The sequence below is a fragment of the Diabrotica virgifera genome, chromosome 2 (genome assembly GCF_917563875.1).
Source record: "Diabrotica virgifera virgifera chromosome 2, PGI_DIABVI_V3a".
In the NCBI taxonomy this organism is placed as follows: domain Eukaryota; kingdom Metazoa; phylum Arthropoda; class Insecta; order Coleoptera; family Chrysomelidae; genus Diabrotica; species Diabrotica virgifera.
Window position 1 is genome coordinate 89,059,230 of NC_065444.1, and position 14,949 is coordinate 89,074,178.

Consider the following 14,949-nt stretch of genomic DNA (forward strand, 5'->3'; position numbering starts at 1 on the left):
AATTGAATGTAATAATTTACAATCTCCATTCATAAAACACAAAAATTATAGCGTATCAAAAAATTTTTAATTCAACCTTCTAAAGACGTCATTCATATTTGCAAAATTGCTGAAAGCGAAATTAGAATTATGTACAATTCAAAAAAATTAAACGATTCTAAATTAATGACAAAATTGATCTTAAATGTCATTAGTAACGTGCATGGTTCTGTGTTTAACGCATACAAAGAACATATGTTTGATCATGATTTTGAAACAAACCATTTGTTTAATCTAATAAAGATAATTTGTTTTCATTATTGCAACATCAGATTGTACCACGAAGGTGAAAAACTAAATAATGTAATAAGAGTTAGAAGTAAGTTAACAAAAGCTATTTTGTTTTGTGGTCAATAAATTAATAGATTTCCTACATATTTTTTTCACCTAACCTGAAACTTCCACCCAAAAGAAAATATTACTCTCCTTTAAATTTATTTTTGATTATCAAACAAGAAGAGATATAGGTACCAACGATATAATATACTTATGTATACTTTCAAATAAAACATTTATTTTTACAAAATTACTTTAAGTCAAAAATATTTATTAATTCCTTTGATAATTGTTTTAGGTGTCTTCCATATTTTTTACAAAATATTGAAGTTATATTAAAATTAATCTAAAATTGGGTAATTTTATTAGTGCTTTGCTAAGAATCCAAACGGGTTCTTGCCGTATTGTGACGTCACTTTCGCGGAAGGTGTTTGCTTCAACCGTTGGGTACAAGGCGTGTCTATCCGTTTTTATGGTCTAAGAATCACGCTGTGATTTGTTCTCAAAATTCACGTCACTTTGTGGAATATTCTAGCGTTTATAAAATCCTGAAATTGAAACCCAACTATAGCTTCATGTTTTCTTAACATTCTGTTTTGTGATTCATCCGCTTATGTTGGATAATAAGAAGTTCGGTCCTTTAACAACTAGCCTTGTTTTTCATCAATACAGGGTCTTTTTAAATAAGTATGGGATACTTTAAGGGACATGCAAAATAATGACAGTTTGCTTTATAAACGTATGTCCGCAAATGCTTCGTTTGCGAGATAGGGGATGTTGGAATTTTTCTTACCAACTGACGATTTATTTATTGCCTTAAAACCGGTGAAGATATGCAAATAAAATTTGTTGAGTTTTAGATAGATTAGTTAGATATTGCGCATTTTTTTACATTCAGTTAGAAATTTGATGTTCACCATTGGCGCAAATAAGGGTCATACTGCCGATATGCGCGCCAATAGTGAACTTTAAATTCTAAATTGTATAGCAAAATGACATGAAACCTATGAAACAGGTTTTGGATATTTAAGACGTTAAAATTACCAATTTTTAAGGTGTGTCCCACTGTGTCAATGGCATTTAAAAGGTATTGTAATCTATCCATATCATCACTTAAATTAACTGTGTCGTCTGCATATCTGATTGTATTTATCAGAATTCCCTTACCTTTCATACCCCGTTCCAAATTATGCAGCTCTTATTATAGGTCCATAAGAAGTTTTTTTATGAATTGTTTTCCAGATTTAAAATTCCTTATTATTTCAGTGTAGTTTTATTATTTTCGGAAATTGAAAAAATTCGTAGCATTCGGTTAAAAATGTATTGAGAAGTACTATTGCTTTCATGTGTAAATGTTCAGGATTTCTAGAGTTATTAAATGGTATCCCGGCGACTTATACTAGATGGTAAGCGTACTGGTAATGACAAATGGCATGGACATTGAGTACGTGATTTATGTTTTCGTCTTCAATGTTGTTTAGTTAGTTTTAGATAAGATTTACTAAGTGTTCAACGAAGAATAGAATCTTTTTGTTTTATTGTGGTCGAATTGCCGTCAGTGTTTCTAATTGCACATCTTATAAAAGTGGGTCTAAAATTTCTTGGTTGATTTCCACAGAAATGCTCATTGTGTACAAGATTTTTGATATAATATTTATATGAGCTTTTTGAAATCGCTTATCATCATCAATCAGCCCATTGCGTCCGCTGCTAAACATAGGCACCTTCAGTTCTTTCCAGTGTTCTCTATACTGGTCCGCTTGTAGCCAGTTTCCCGCTACTTTTTAATTTGGTCGGTCTCTCTAGTCGGTAGTCATCCTCATCTTCTTTTATAGTTTCTGGGCCTCCTACAGACAACAAAGACCGCATCGTCAGAAACCAAATAGATTATATACTGGTCAAAAATAGATACAAAAATTCAAACAAAGCAGTAAATGCGTACCCCGGTGCAGATGTTAACTCAGATCATAACCCGCTGATAGCAGTAATGCACTTGAAACTCAAAAAGATAGTAAGACGTAAAAATAAACCATAACTTGATTATACGAAATTAAGAAAAACAGAAATACATTAAAAAATGATCCAACAAGTCAAGTCAAATCTTACACAAGTAGAAGAAGAAATTTTAACATCAGAAGATGTCAATAAAAAATGGAATAAAATACAGAAGGCATTGATAACGGCTGGGGAAGAAAATTTAAAGCCTGCAAAGACAAATAAAAAGCAGAAGTGGATGACTTCGGAAATTCTAGCATTAATGGAAGAGAGGTGAAAAGCCTAAGGGATAAATGAGCCAAAATACAAAGAAATACAAAATAAAATTAAAGTAGAGATAAAAAACGCCAAGGAAAAGTGGTTAACAGAACAATGCAAAGAAATAGAAGAGTATGACAGAAAATACGACAGATTTAATATGCATAAAAAATAAAAGAACTAAAAAGTACCACAAAGCGAGCACACTAATGGACACTTAAAGATGATAACGGTAAACTCATCGCAGACATCAGAGAGAAATTTCTCTAATCTAACAGATCTACTTTTAGAACTGTTCAACAAGGTATATCCAACAGGAGTAATACCCCAGGATTGGTTGCTGTCCACATTTGTAACGTAACACTACCAAAGTTTATAGTGGAACATTATACAAAAGACTATACAAAAAAATTGAGGAAGATATAGATGAGACCAAGTTTGGTTTCAGAGGCGGATTAGGAACGAGAGAGGCTCTGTTCGCTTTTAACGTTCTCGCGCAAAGACGACTAGATAAGAACCAAGATCTCTTATATCTGCTTTATAGATTATCAAAAGACTTTTGATAGAGTACGATATCAGAAACTCATAAAATTTTTGAAAGAGAGGAATGTGGACAGTCGAGATATACGGGTTATTGTCAATCTGTACTAGAATTAAAAAGCAACGGTTAAAATCGAAAATGTCGAAACAGAGGCCATAAAAATCAAGAGGGGTGTTAGACAGGGTTGCGTGTTGTCGCCATTGTTATTCAATCTGTACAGCGAAGCTATTTTTAAGGAAGCAATATCAGAGGAAGAACAGGGTATATCAATAAACGGAAAAATCTTGAACAACATAAGATTCGCAAACGACACCGCTATATTTGCATAGATGCACTGCAACTATTAGTCAATAGATTACATCAAGTCAGTATGGACTATGGACTACAAATGAGCGTTAAGGAAACCAAGTTCATGATTATTTCTAAGCAACATACAGTAGGAAGGTTGGATATCGAGGAGAAAGAGTCAATAACTACAAATATCTGGGAAACTGGGTAAATGACAACAATGACCAGGGTAGAAAAATCAGGACACGCATTGAAATTGCAACACAAGCATTTATAAAAAGGAAAAAGATGTTTGTTAATCGAGACCTTCCTCTAGAGCTGAGGATAAGAGCCTTAAGATGCTACGTTTTCTCGACTTTGTTGTATGGAGTGGAAAGCTGGACACTAAAATTAGAAAATATAAAGAAGTTGGAAGCCTTTGAGATGTGGTGCTATAGAAGGATTTTGAAAATACCATGCATCCAACGAGTCACAAATGCAGAAGTGTTAAGAAGGCTACAAAAGGATTGCAAGGTGATAAAGAACACCAAAACAAGAAAGCTAAAATATTTAGGCCACATTACCAGAGGTGCGAAATATGAGATATTAAGGCTCATAATGCAAAGTAAAATAAAGGGTAAGAGATCTATAGGTAGAAGAAGAATTTCCTGGCTGAGAAACTTAAAAAAGTAGTATAGTTGCAGCTCAGTAGATATTTTCAGAGCAGCCGCCAATAAGGTACGGATAGCTGTGATGACAGCCAACCTCCGATAGGAGAAGGAACTACAAGAAGAAGGGCCTCAATTCCATGATTCGTCTTGTCCATCTATCTCGTGTTCTAGATAAGTGCTCTGCTCAGTTCCACTTAAGCGTCGCGATTCTTGCGATGACGTCTTAAACTCCCGATATTTGCCTGGTTTGTTGATTTGTTATGTGGTCTCGAAGGCTCACGTTCAGCATTGTATTGCGTCAGTGTTAAAGTCTCTGCTCCATAAGTTTGTATGGGGAAAACATATTGGTTATAAATCTTTCGCATGAGACACATGTGAATTGAACTTTTTAGAATATGGCCTAGTTTGCCAAATGCTGAACTATTGGCTTCTCTGTTTTATGTGTTTGATTATCTCTGCTGATTTTGATTTATTAGCCCAGATATTTGTAAATATCTATCTGTTGCATTTTGTGACTGGCTAATTGACACCCAAGTCTATGCCATAAAACAAACAAAAAATCTGTTGCATGCTATTATTGCCAATAGTTATATCTCCACTCATTACTAGATTTTTCATAAATTTAGTTTTTTCAAAGTTTATTTCTAATCTGCTCAGTCAGACAGAATTTTAAACGAATGTATCGTAGAAACTTTTTAAGTCTTTTATAGAGCAGAACATAATGTGTGCGTAAGTCTGTTAAAATTTATTTTGTCGTGACTATTTCTTCTATTTTTCATTTTTCCAAATCCATTTCCAAGAACACATTTTCAGTTCTTCATTTTTACAAAATTAGTTCTATGTAACATATCGAGGATACGTTATTATTAAATAACATACATATTATAAAACCAGAGTTTGGTACTAATTTTGAGAGGAAACTAAGAGCAAATACTTACAATGTCGATGTCGTGATAGTATCATGAGTATGAGCTTATATTACAAGTAAAACAACAAAACTGTTTTGATATATTGATGTTTTTATTTTGTTAACACTTTTATATATAATCTGTGAAAATTGAAACGTCAAATAAGCTTAATTTTAAAGTAAAATTATGGCTTATTCTCACCAAAAATACTAAATCCTCATTTAATATTATCCACTAGTTGATTTTGCCTTAATTTGGTTTCTCACAAGAATGTATAGTGCTGTATTAGAGTTGTACTATCACATCTTCTATTCTTGTCTTAAAATAATCTATGTATATGAGAATTATTTCAGGTTTTGCAGTTTTGAAGGAATATTAGATAGGATAGATAAAAAACAAAAAGTAGTTACTTTTGTTAAAACTTTATTTTTCAAAATAACGCTGAATGGCAAATCAGTTACATAACGGCATGTGCTGTTGTAGAAGATTCCAGAAGACCATACAATTATTTAGAAAAATATAAAGTGCTGAAAGTAAAAAAAATATACCTATATTTTTCAAGTAGTAAATAGTAGTCAGTAAATGTAAATAATCAAATTATCAGTGACGACGCAGCAATAAAAGTAGGTTTGAAAAGTGCTTCGGAAGCGATATCGACCTTGCAGCGGCCATTCCGCTTTCGGAGCGCTGGATGACAGAGGAGGGACTGGTTTAGCAAGTAGGCATTAGGCGTAGCCTCGGCGACGAGAGAGCGTTTTAAAGTACCTCGGGAACTATCGCTGGTACTACGAAGAATGAATCCTGCACTAAGGTCAGTCAGGCAGCGTTCTGGACTGAGGTGTCTTTTGAAGATTCCAGACCCCCCTCTTTAACCCTTAACTACAGACATCTCAATATTATCACGTAACTACAGACTCCCGGTATTTTTTACCGGTCATTATAAAATAGAGTCAAAATATAAAGTTAATAATAAAAAACAAAAACTTTTTGCATTATGTGTTTTTATGGAGTCTCTAGATATGGGAAAAATGGTAAAATTAGTGATTTTAATAATATAATGACAAGATTTTTGAAGAATAATCTATTAAACCAGAATTTTGGTAACATTTTTGGTCTATTGAAACAAACGGCCATAAATGCTATGGACAAAAATTTAAACTTCTTTTTAACAAATAAACGTAACATAGAATCACAAAGGAAATATAAAATAGCATCCACGAAAATTTTTACATCCATGAAAAAAATCTGCAAGGGGTAAAATTGTAATAAAATTAAATGGCAATTCCATTTTTGCAAAGTGGCCTCAAAATTTTTATCTTCAAATTTAACCTTCATTGAAGGTCCAGGATGTCTTCCACAGTCCATTTCTTTACTTTTTCCCCAAAAACACAAAAAAATAATGTAAACATTTCAGATTTACAAATATAGTACTCATATAAAAATACTCCCTTAACACAGACATCCGGTAATTTTTACCGGTTAAGATTTTTGGTGTGTACCAGAAAAGAAAATATTGACAATACACAATACACGCTTTGACTAGCATTGTTATACAAACTGCCCGAGAGGTACAGAGACACATGAACTTATAAGTTGTGAGGTTACCACGAAATCCACATTTTGGGAATGCCCGCCGGTAAAAAATACCGGATGTCTGTAGTTAAGGGTTAAAGATGAAAAAAAAAGGTTGGAAAAACTATTTCGAGAGCCTGTTTACAGAGCAAGCACAAACAAACACAGCCTATGCACTACCTGATATCGAGATAGCAGATCAGAATCAAAATAATGAACTGACAAACCCACCCACAAGGCAAGAAATATTGGATGCCATTAAAGCAATGAAAAATAATAAAGCTCCAGGGATTGACAATATACCAGCTGAAATTCTTAAAATAGGAGGACAAACACTGATAGATAGATTCCATAAACTTATAAGAGACGTATGGAACACAGAATAAATTCCAGGAGACTGGAAAAGAACAATTGTATGTTCAGTCCACAAGAACGAAGACAAACTGAGCTACAATAATTATAGAGGCATATTCTAACTCTGTGTGAGTTATAAGGTGTTCACGTGGATCATAAACCGAAGATTAAGCCACTTCACAGAACAAATTATAGGAGAATACCAGGAAGGATTCAGACCAGGACGGTGTACTATTGACCAGCTATTCAACGTGAAACAAATATTAGCTAAAGCCTGGGAGCACGACATATACATCTACCAAATCTGTATATTTTCGACAAGCCTATGATAACATACATAGAGATAAAATATATGTAATTATGCAAGAATTTGGTATAAAAAGGAAATTAGTAAAGTTAGTTCAAGCCACCATAACTCACACAGAAGCGCAAGTACCAGTTCAAAATGAATTGACAGATCCCTTCCAGATATCTTAAAGGCTAAAACAGGGAGATGGGCTGGCACCGACTCTCTTTAATATATGTATGAAATATGTCATCACAAAAATGTTCATAAACCAAAAAATTTTTGGTTTAATAAGTCTAAGCAGATTGCAATCTACGCAGATGATGTAAACTTGATGGGAAGAACCGCAAGAGACGTCACAGAACTGTATGTGGAGTTTGAAGAAAATGTGAAAGAAATAGGGCTGGCTGTCAACATAGATAAAATTAAAGCCCTAATACAAGCAAGGAACCAACGAAACTTGCAGAACTTAACAATAGACGACGCTAATATAGAAGTAGTAGAACAGTTCACAAGTATCAGCTCACAGCTCACAGCGTACAAATAACAGAGAATGGCAGCGAGGACGAAGAAATAAGGAAACGAATAATGCTTGCTAACAAAACATACTTCTCTTTATCGTAGATGTTTGGATCCAAAGACATCCACAGAGAAGTTAAGTTTAAAATATATAAAACCACCATACGGCCAATACCCAGGTAGCACAATACAAACATTTTAGTTTTATTTAAGGTTTATAAAGGTTTTATTGTGGTAAATATGAAGATAATGGTTTTAAAGTTACCTTGTAGATACACTGCCAGAACTTTAAAACTTTTATACATTTGTCACTACATAGTTTTAAAGCTTCTAATAAGAGTATCAAATAAAACTAATTAATCTTAATAGATAATTTGTCTTATTGTAGTTTTAAAATGGTTTATTCTCAGTTCACTTTAAAACTAATCAGTTTTATGAAAAACTTCCGGACTGTTTGGTTTTATTAGATTTTTGTTTCTTATCTTTTAGTTTTATTGCAGTTTTAAAAATTCTCCTAATATGACTAATAAAACCTATTATTAAAACTTCTTAATCTCAAGACTATTATGTCAGTAAAACATATGCCTTAAAACTGTTTTTTTAGTTGTCTTTAAAGTTGCTATCTTAAAAGTAATTAGTAGGCTATAATAAAACCAAACGCTCTTAACTGAATCAATTTGGTTATCGTAAAGACTAAACTATGCTTCTTGTTAGAAACAATAAAACTAAACTCATCCCCTCTTCTTTCATGTCCAAAGTGGTTGGCCATTTGTTTTAGAGCTAGACAGTGGTGTAGTGTGTTGTAAAAAGTGGAAGTACAGTTCGTATGGAAAAAATAAGTCGCAAGTACTTAAAATATAAAAAACTGGTCATTTTAAAAGAAAATTACAACACACACAGCACTACGACGACTCGATTTTAGGTTAGATTCACATTAAAACCGAGTGGCATTATTGACAGCAGCATTAAAACTAAACAGTTTTAATTTCAAGGCAACCTTCCTTTTATGTAGGATATATGCTCTTGGAAAGGTACAAAATAAATCCATTTGATATTAAGAATTCTCTGTCGATAGACCAAATAGTTTTATTTGGATTTCGGCCATATTGCTTTCTAGACATGCTGAAAGCCATGATAGATTACAATATAAGGCTTACATAAAAATTATAAATAAGCGACTTATGCCTGGTTGCACCAACAGATCTTAAGCTGCAGCTTAGCTAAGCTCTACTTTTAGATAGGGACTCCTTGAGTATCACTTACGTTGCACCATAATTTTAGATTCTTACTTTATTATCAATTATATAATATATTATTATATTATGGTATTCTTATTATAATATATTATAATTATATTAATTCTTATGATATTCTCGACTTAAGCCTAAGATCTGTTGGTGCAACCATAAAAGACATAAATTCGATTTATTTTAACATTAAAACATTAAAATTGTAGATAAAGTTATTTTTCTTTCAAATTAATATTTTTCGGATTAAAATTTTTTTATTATTTTTATTTTTTAATCGCCAAAAGTCAGAAATTTTAGGGCGCGTGAGTTATTTAGACCTATTTTTGTTAACATTATCAATAAACTTGGGTGCGCAAGTATGTTTCTAACTTGACAGTCCGAAATAACCAAGTACTTTTTATTATTAATACGTATCTACCTATCATAACACATGTAAAAAATTGTTGGCCTATATGGAGTATATGGGTTTGTAGAATAATTTAATATGGTAAATTGTCTTTGAAAGTATCCGTTTAAGAAACCTTTTTAAGTTTGCTATAAAAATGTCTGCACTTAAAGTGTCTGTTAACATGGTTTTAAAAGCACCTTCACAGCAGCTTTAAAACCAGTTGCTTAAGAAAACAAAGTTTTAAGAAGGTTTTTATTTTTGGTTTTATTGACCCTTTCAGAGTGGACCCATTTATGCTGAAATCGATTTTATTGCAATCTTAATGTTTACTTAAAAACCAAATTGTTTTAATTTTAGTTTTATTCTACAGTTTTAAAGCATCCTTAAAAGGCTTAATAAACCCGTTCGGTGCTACTTGGGTAGCAACTTATGGTGTAGAAACGTGGACCATGACAGAAAAGACAATAAACCTTGTTAATACTTTTGAAAGAAAGATATTTAGGAGGATACTGGGAGCTATTTGTGACAATGGTATATGGAGAATAAGGTTCAACCACCAGTTATACAATATTAGAGAGATCCCTCTATAGCAAATTATGCAAAAATACAATGATTGCGCTGGTCAGGTCACCTTATAAGAATGGATACCGACAGAACACCTAGTAGAACGCTTAGCGGAACTATGGTGGGACGTCGGTCAGTAGGAAAACCAATGAAATAGGTGGATAGACGAAGTGAGAACCCATGCTACAGAGATATTGAGGGTGGACAACTAGAGGAGAGCAGCCAGAGACAGTGATACTTGGAAGCGGATGATAGGGGAGGCCAGGGTTGGACTTGGGCTTTAGCGCCATAGGAGAGAGAAATGTAAATATTAATGCATTTCCAGGTACCGGTACCTAAAAGTATAATGTTGCTGATACAAAAAACTTACTTCATTATCTACAGTTTTTTGAATGCATTTTTCCATCTCCCATATTCTTTTTACGTGATCGACCTCTGAAACATACAATTAATTATCGATTTTTGCTGTAGCCTTAAATTATCAATTAAATGTTTTTATCAAAATAAATATAAATTTTATAACATACAGTTTAAGATACGATATACTTAAGGTGGATTTGTACCGATCTGTTTCATGGATAAAAATTATTGGATATTATGTAATTTAGCATGTTAACAATTACAAAAAACCAGGGTTGCTCGATCTAATCTTGTTCTAACTATTATGAGTTAATAATAAAAAAATTACATTTATTTTAAAAATAAAAATAAAAAATTTTGACCCGGGCGGATATTATTTCAGATTCTTTAGGTCATTGTAAACAAAAAAGGTCTTATGTAATTTTTCTCTAAAGTTGATCGTTTTCTAGTTATAAACAATTTAAAACTGAAAATGAAAGAAAGATGACGATTTTCAAGGCTCAAAAACGTAAGTATAAATTATCAATTTTGAAATTACGAAGTACTACCTTAATTCAAGTTCAAACTTTATTCTATTAGTTGTTGATAAGTCTTTTGGACTTATTTCATTCTGACATATTGTTTTTCAATTGTTAATGTCCGTATCCCTATAAAAAACCTTCCTCGTTAACAATTAAAAAAATATGTACCTATTAGAATAAAACATGGCTGGCTAAAATTCTTATCGAGACCGGATAGAAAGAGGTTTGAACTTGAATTTAAGTAACGTTTACACGTATCCAGTAACTGGCGCCAATCTCACTGGCACTCTTATTAAAAATCCTAACACGGCCACTGAAACCACAGGTACGACAGCGCCAGCGACTGGAACGCTGTGTTTACACGTGGCTACAACCACTGGCACGGGGTTAGAGGGGACGCGGACGAGTGCCACTGGCACGAAAAATAGACCAGCTTTCTATTCGAGACAGCGCTGGCAGACAGCGCTGGACTGGAACAAAAAAGCGTTTCCATGATGCCAGCACTGTCGTTCCAGTGCGACTGGCGCCAGTTACTGGATACATGTAAATGCGCCTTTATGTACTTGATGACTAAAAAATAATATTTTTTGCACGATTGATAATTTTTGACTGTTTACCGTGACAGATTTTACGTCAGTAGGTGACATTTACTAGCAACTCGACGGTAAGTACTCCAACTCGACGGTAAGTAATTCACTTACCGTCGAGTTAAAAAATCTCTTAATTTTAATTTATTTTTTGAAAGAATAAAGAAAACTAACGAATTATTTATTAATATTGAAACTTATGGTACAATTTGTTAAATTATATAATGAAATCCCACTTGTTTGGGCTGTAATTTCACTTCTAACAGAAACTCCTGCAGAATCGCATACATTAGTAGTATTACCAGTATTAGACTAATTGCGGAACACCCTTCTTCCCAAGCCCGTTCAATTTCTTCAAATTCACTTTCGCTCATATTTTAATTTATAATAATCAAAATTGTACTTAAAATTATTGACAACTAAAGAAAAACTCAATTCTCCATTGTTGTTATGCACCCTAGTTACTACCTAACAACCGAAGTATCTATCTTGATAAAATGAATGAAACTAGTCAATATGACGAAAATGTTTAATTTTATAATTTATAATGGCATCAATGGTGCAAAAAACGTTATAAGCATGTCGAACGTTAAGGGTAACCGATCTCAGACAATAATTGGAGTCGTCGCTCCGCTCCTCCTCCAAACAATTGTCTTCGATCGGTATAAAACCGTTACCGTTCTCCATACTTAATATATAATACTATTTAATTGTGTTTTTGAGCCTTGAAAATTGTCATGTTTCGTTCTTTCTTCAGTTTTAAATTGTTTATAACTCGAAAACGATCAACTTTAGAAAAAAATTACAAAAGCCCTTTTTTGTTTAGAATGATCGAAAAAATTTGAAATAATATCTGGCCGGGTCGAATTGCTTTTTTCTAAATTCATAAAAAATGTCATTTTTTAATTATTAATTAATTATAGTTAGAACAAGATAAGATCGGGCAAGCCTTGTTTTTTGTAATTGCTAACACGCTAAATTACATATCAAATAATTTTAATTCATTAAACAGATCGGTGCAAATCGACCTTATATCGGATCCTCTACTAATACAATGGTGAGCGCGCTCATAACCGGCAAAATATCGCAAAAGATGGACAATATAATGCATTGTGAAATAAAAAAAAAATGAAACTAGTAGATGTGGCACATTATCGGTATAAACTTATAAAACATGACAACTTACAATAAAAATAAACGTCAAAATATGACAAGTTAGTAGCTGAATATTTTTGCCTGAGGGAATGGGAAAACTGTGCCTGTTTAATTTTTAAATTAGTTTTTAAATAAAAATATTTTAAAAATTAAAGTTAAATTATTAACTCACTAATCATAATCTTTGTTTTTGATTTATTTATGGACAGCCTTGCTACCAAACTCACTTACTGTATTAGAACAGATTCGTCGAGATTATTTAAAATTTAAAAAATGTTAATGTCACGTTAACGCCATACGTATGACTAAAGCTTTTCGCTAACGTCTAAGAGTGGGAAACTATCGTCAGTGGTAAGGCTTTATAGGTTATTACCGATAATTTCCCACCTCTACTGCTATTGTCATCTCTTTTTATTTCACAACACATTATGTTGTCCATCTTTTGGCGTTATTTTGCTGGTTATTAGCGCGCTGTATTTATGCAAATACAGAAATAGTACATAAAGTTAAATCATAAAATGTATTTATAATATTAATAATATGGTGTGTTGTCCGTAAAACTAGAACCTATACATAATTGGTTCTCTTTGTGCAGTAGATATTTATCTTGAACAACAAAATCTTTGCATTCCTATTTAGTGTTTGGAAACAAAATATTTCTTTCCTCCTGCACGGTTATGGTCTATTCTCATGGACTCATAAATTGTCTTGGCACACGCTTTTGCACTGGATATAATATCAATCTAATACTAAAGGGTAAGTGAGCATAGTGGGTTTGCCTCTTCAATCAGTCAACCTGTCCTAAAATTAGGTCTCTGAAAATTGTCCTCATTTGATAAAGATTATCCTAACCCGGCACCTGCCAAGTGGGGTGCTACTAGCACCCCATAACATATTTTTATCAAATATTTGGTATTTCAAGATTGGTAACCGTGCTGTGCGTCATAGTAGCTTTCCATAATATTATATAGCATAGATGTGTTAGCGTTTGAAGTGGTTATTTAGTGCCATTCTGAACTTGTAGCTCTAAAGTCGAATTGGGGTGTCATCATCTGGCACTTTAAGTTTTATTTTTTTTGTATTTTTAATAAACAAGTCAAATTTACATTTTTTATTGAAATAACTGATTTAAAATATTAATATCGACGGTGGAAAAGCAAAACACTTGAAGCGCAATTTTTTAAACTTTACAGGAGAGCCAATTAAAGTTATAATTTTACGAAAAAAATTAATTAAAAATTCAATTTTACTCTTATTTCGATACAAAAAATAACGGTATGTCATAATTTTTAAACTCTTTATCTACGGTCAGTTTAGAAACTAGAATGATAGATATAAATAAAAATAAGTGGCGTTTAATGATTTTAGTCAAAATATAAAATAAGGCAAAACAATTTAATGTACACACAGACACGTTATTTGGGTAAGGAAAAACGCATTAACCACCACTCTTACCAAATTATGAGATGCATAAAAACAATTCAACTGCATTGGTAAACTTTTATATCTGCTAGGCAGAACAAATTATATGACGCAATACTCTCTAAAATGCCTCGAGAAAAACAACTTAAGTACTTTAACAAGTAATAAAAATTAGGCAATGAATAAATTAAGTACCTACCTATTCTTGTACTAAATAAGTAAAGGAAAAAATAAAAAAACTAATATTTTTAAAAGAAATTTAATTGAAAACATTATTATTATAACTAAAATAAAATAAACTGAAGAAGTAATTGTAACGACAAACGCACATTATTATGAGTCATCTAATACCTTATTAAACATAATTATTGCACTCTAGTTTTAATTCGACACTTACCTATATCTAGGGTGACGGTTATCAGAAATAAAATAACGTTTAGAAAATAATATTAATATAATAAAGTATAAAAACAAAAACTCGCTCGTTATACAAGATAAATCTTGTGTACAATAAGTTTGGGTATTAAACATATACGGCTAACTGATGTGAAATGAAAACAGAAATTAAATATCTAAAACAAAGTTTTACATAATGTCGTCTATATCCGTTTCTGCGAGGGTATCAATTCCTGTAACTGAAGGTAAATTTATATATTCCTTTTGGAACAATTTGGGGATCACCTGATCATCACAAAGTTTTTTTAAATCGTTATATTTTGTTTTAGTTATGGGCAAAGGTGTTTTGTACAATTGGTCCACGACCTTTGAATTTATACCTCCCATGATGATAGGAATAATTTCTTCTTCTTCATCGGATCTCATGCTATATTTGACTGACATCTGATTGATTTTAGACTTTTTAAAAGTAGCAACTCTGATCTTGCTTATCTTTCCAGTTAAATTACCGCGAAAATATTTGTCAGCAAAGGTTCCATAACCTTTGAAATCTGTATGATCCAAATAACTGACGTTATAAGGCTTTGGTTCTTTTCTAGCTAACTGACAAACTGTAGCCC

General features: G+C 32.4%; 1 protein-coding gene across 6 annotated transcripts in view; it reads right to left on the reverse strand.

Moving 5' to 3' along the window:
- Positions 1–5,361: 5,361 nt before the first annotated feature.
- The window catches only part of LOC114332598 (uncharacterized), a 69,974-nt gene continuing 60,386 nt past the window's right edge, over positions 5,362–14,949 (reverse strand). For all 6 annotated transcript variants that reach the window (XM_050642705.1, XM_028282422.2, XM_050642704.1 and 3 more), the window contains 2 exons: positions 10,259–10,323; positions 5,362–5,482 (listed from right to left, as the gene is read on the reverse strand). In XM_050642705.1, coding sequence (XP_050498662.1) covers positions 5,465–5,482; positions 10,259–10,323 — 83 coding nt within the window. In that variant the 3' untranslated portion in view covers positions 5,362–5,464. The remainder of the gene's footprint in view (positions 5,483–10,258; positions 10,324–14,949) is intronic.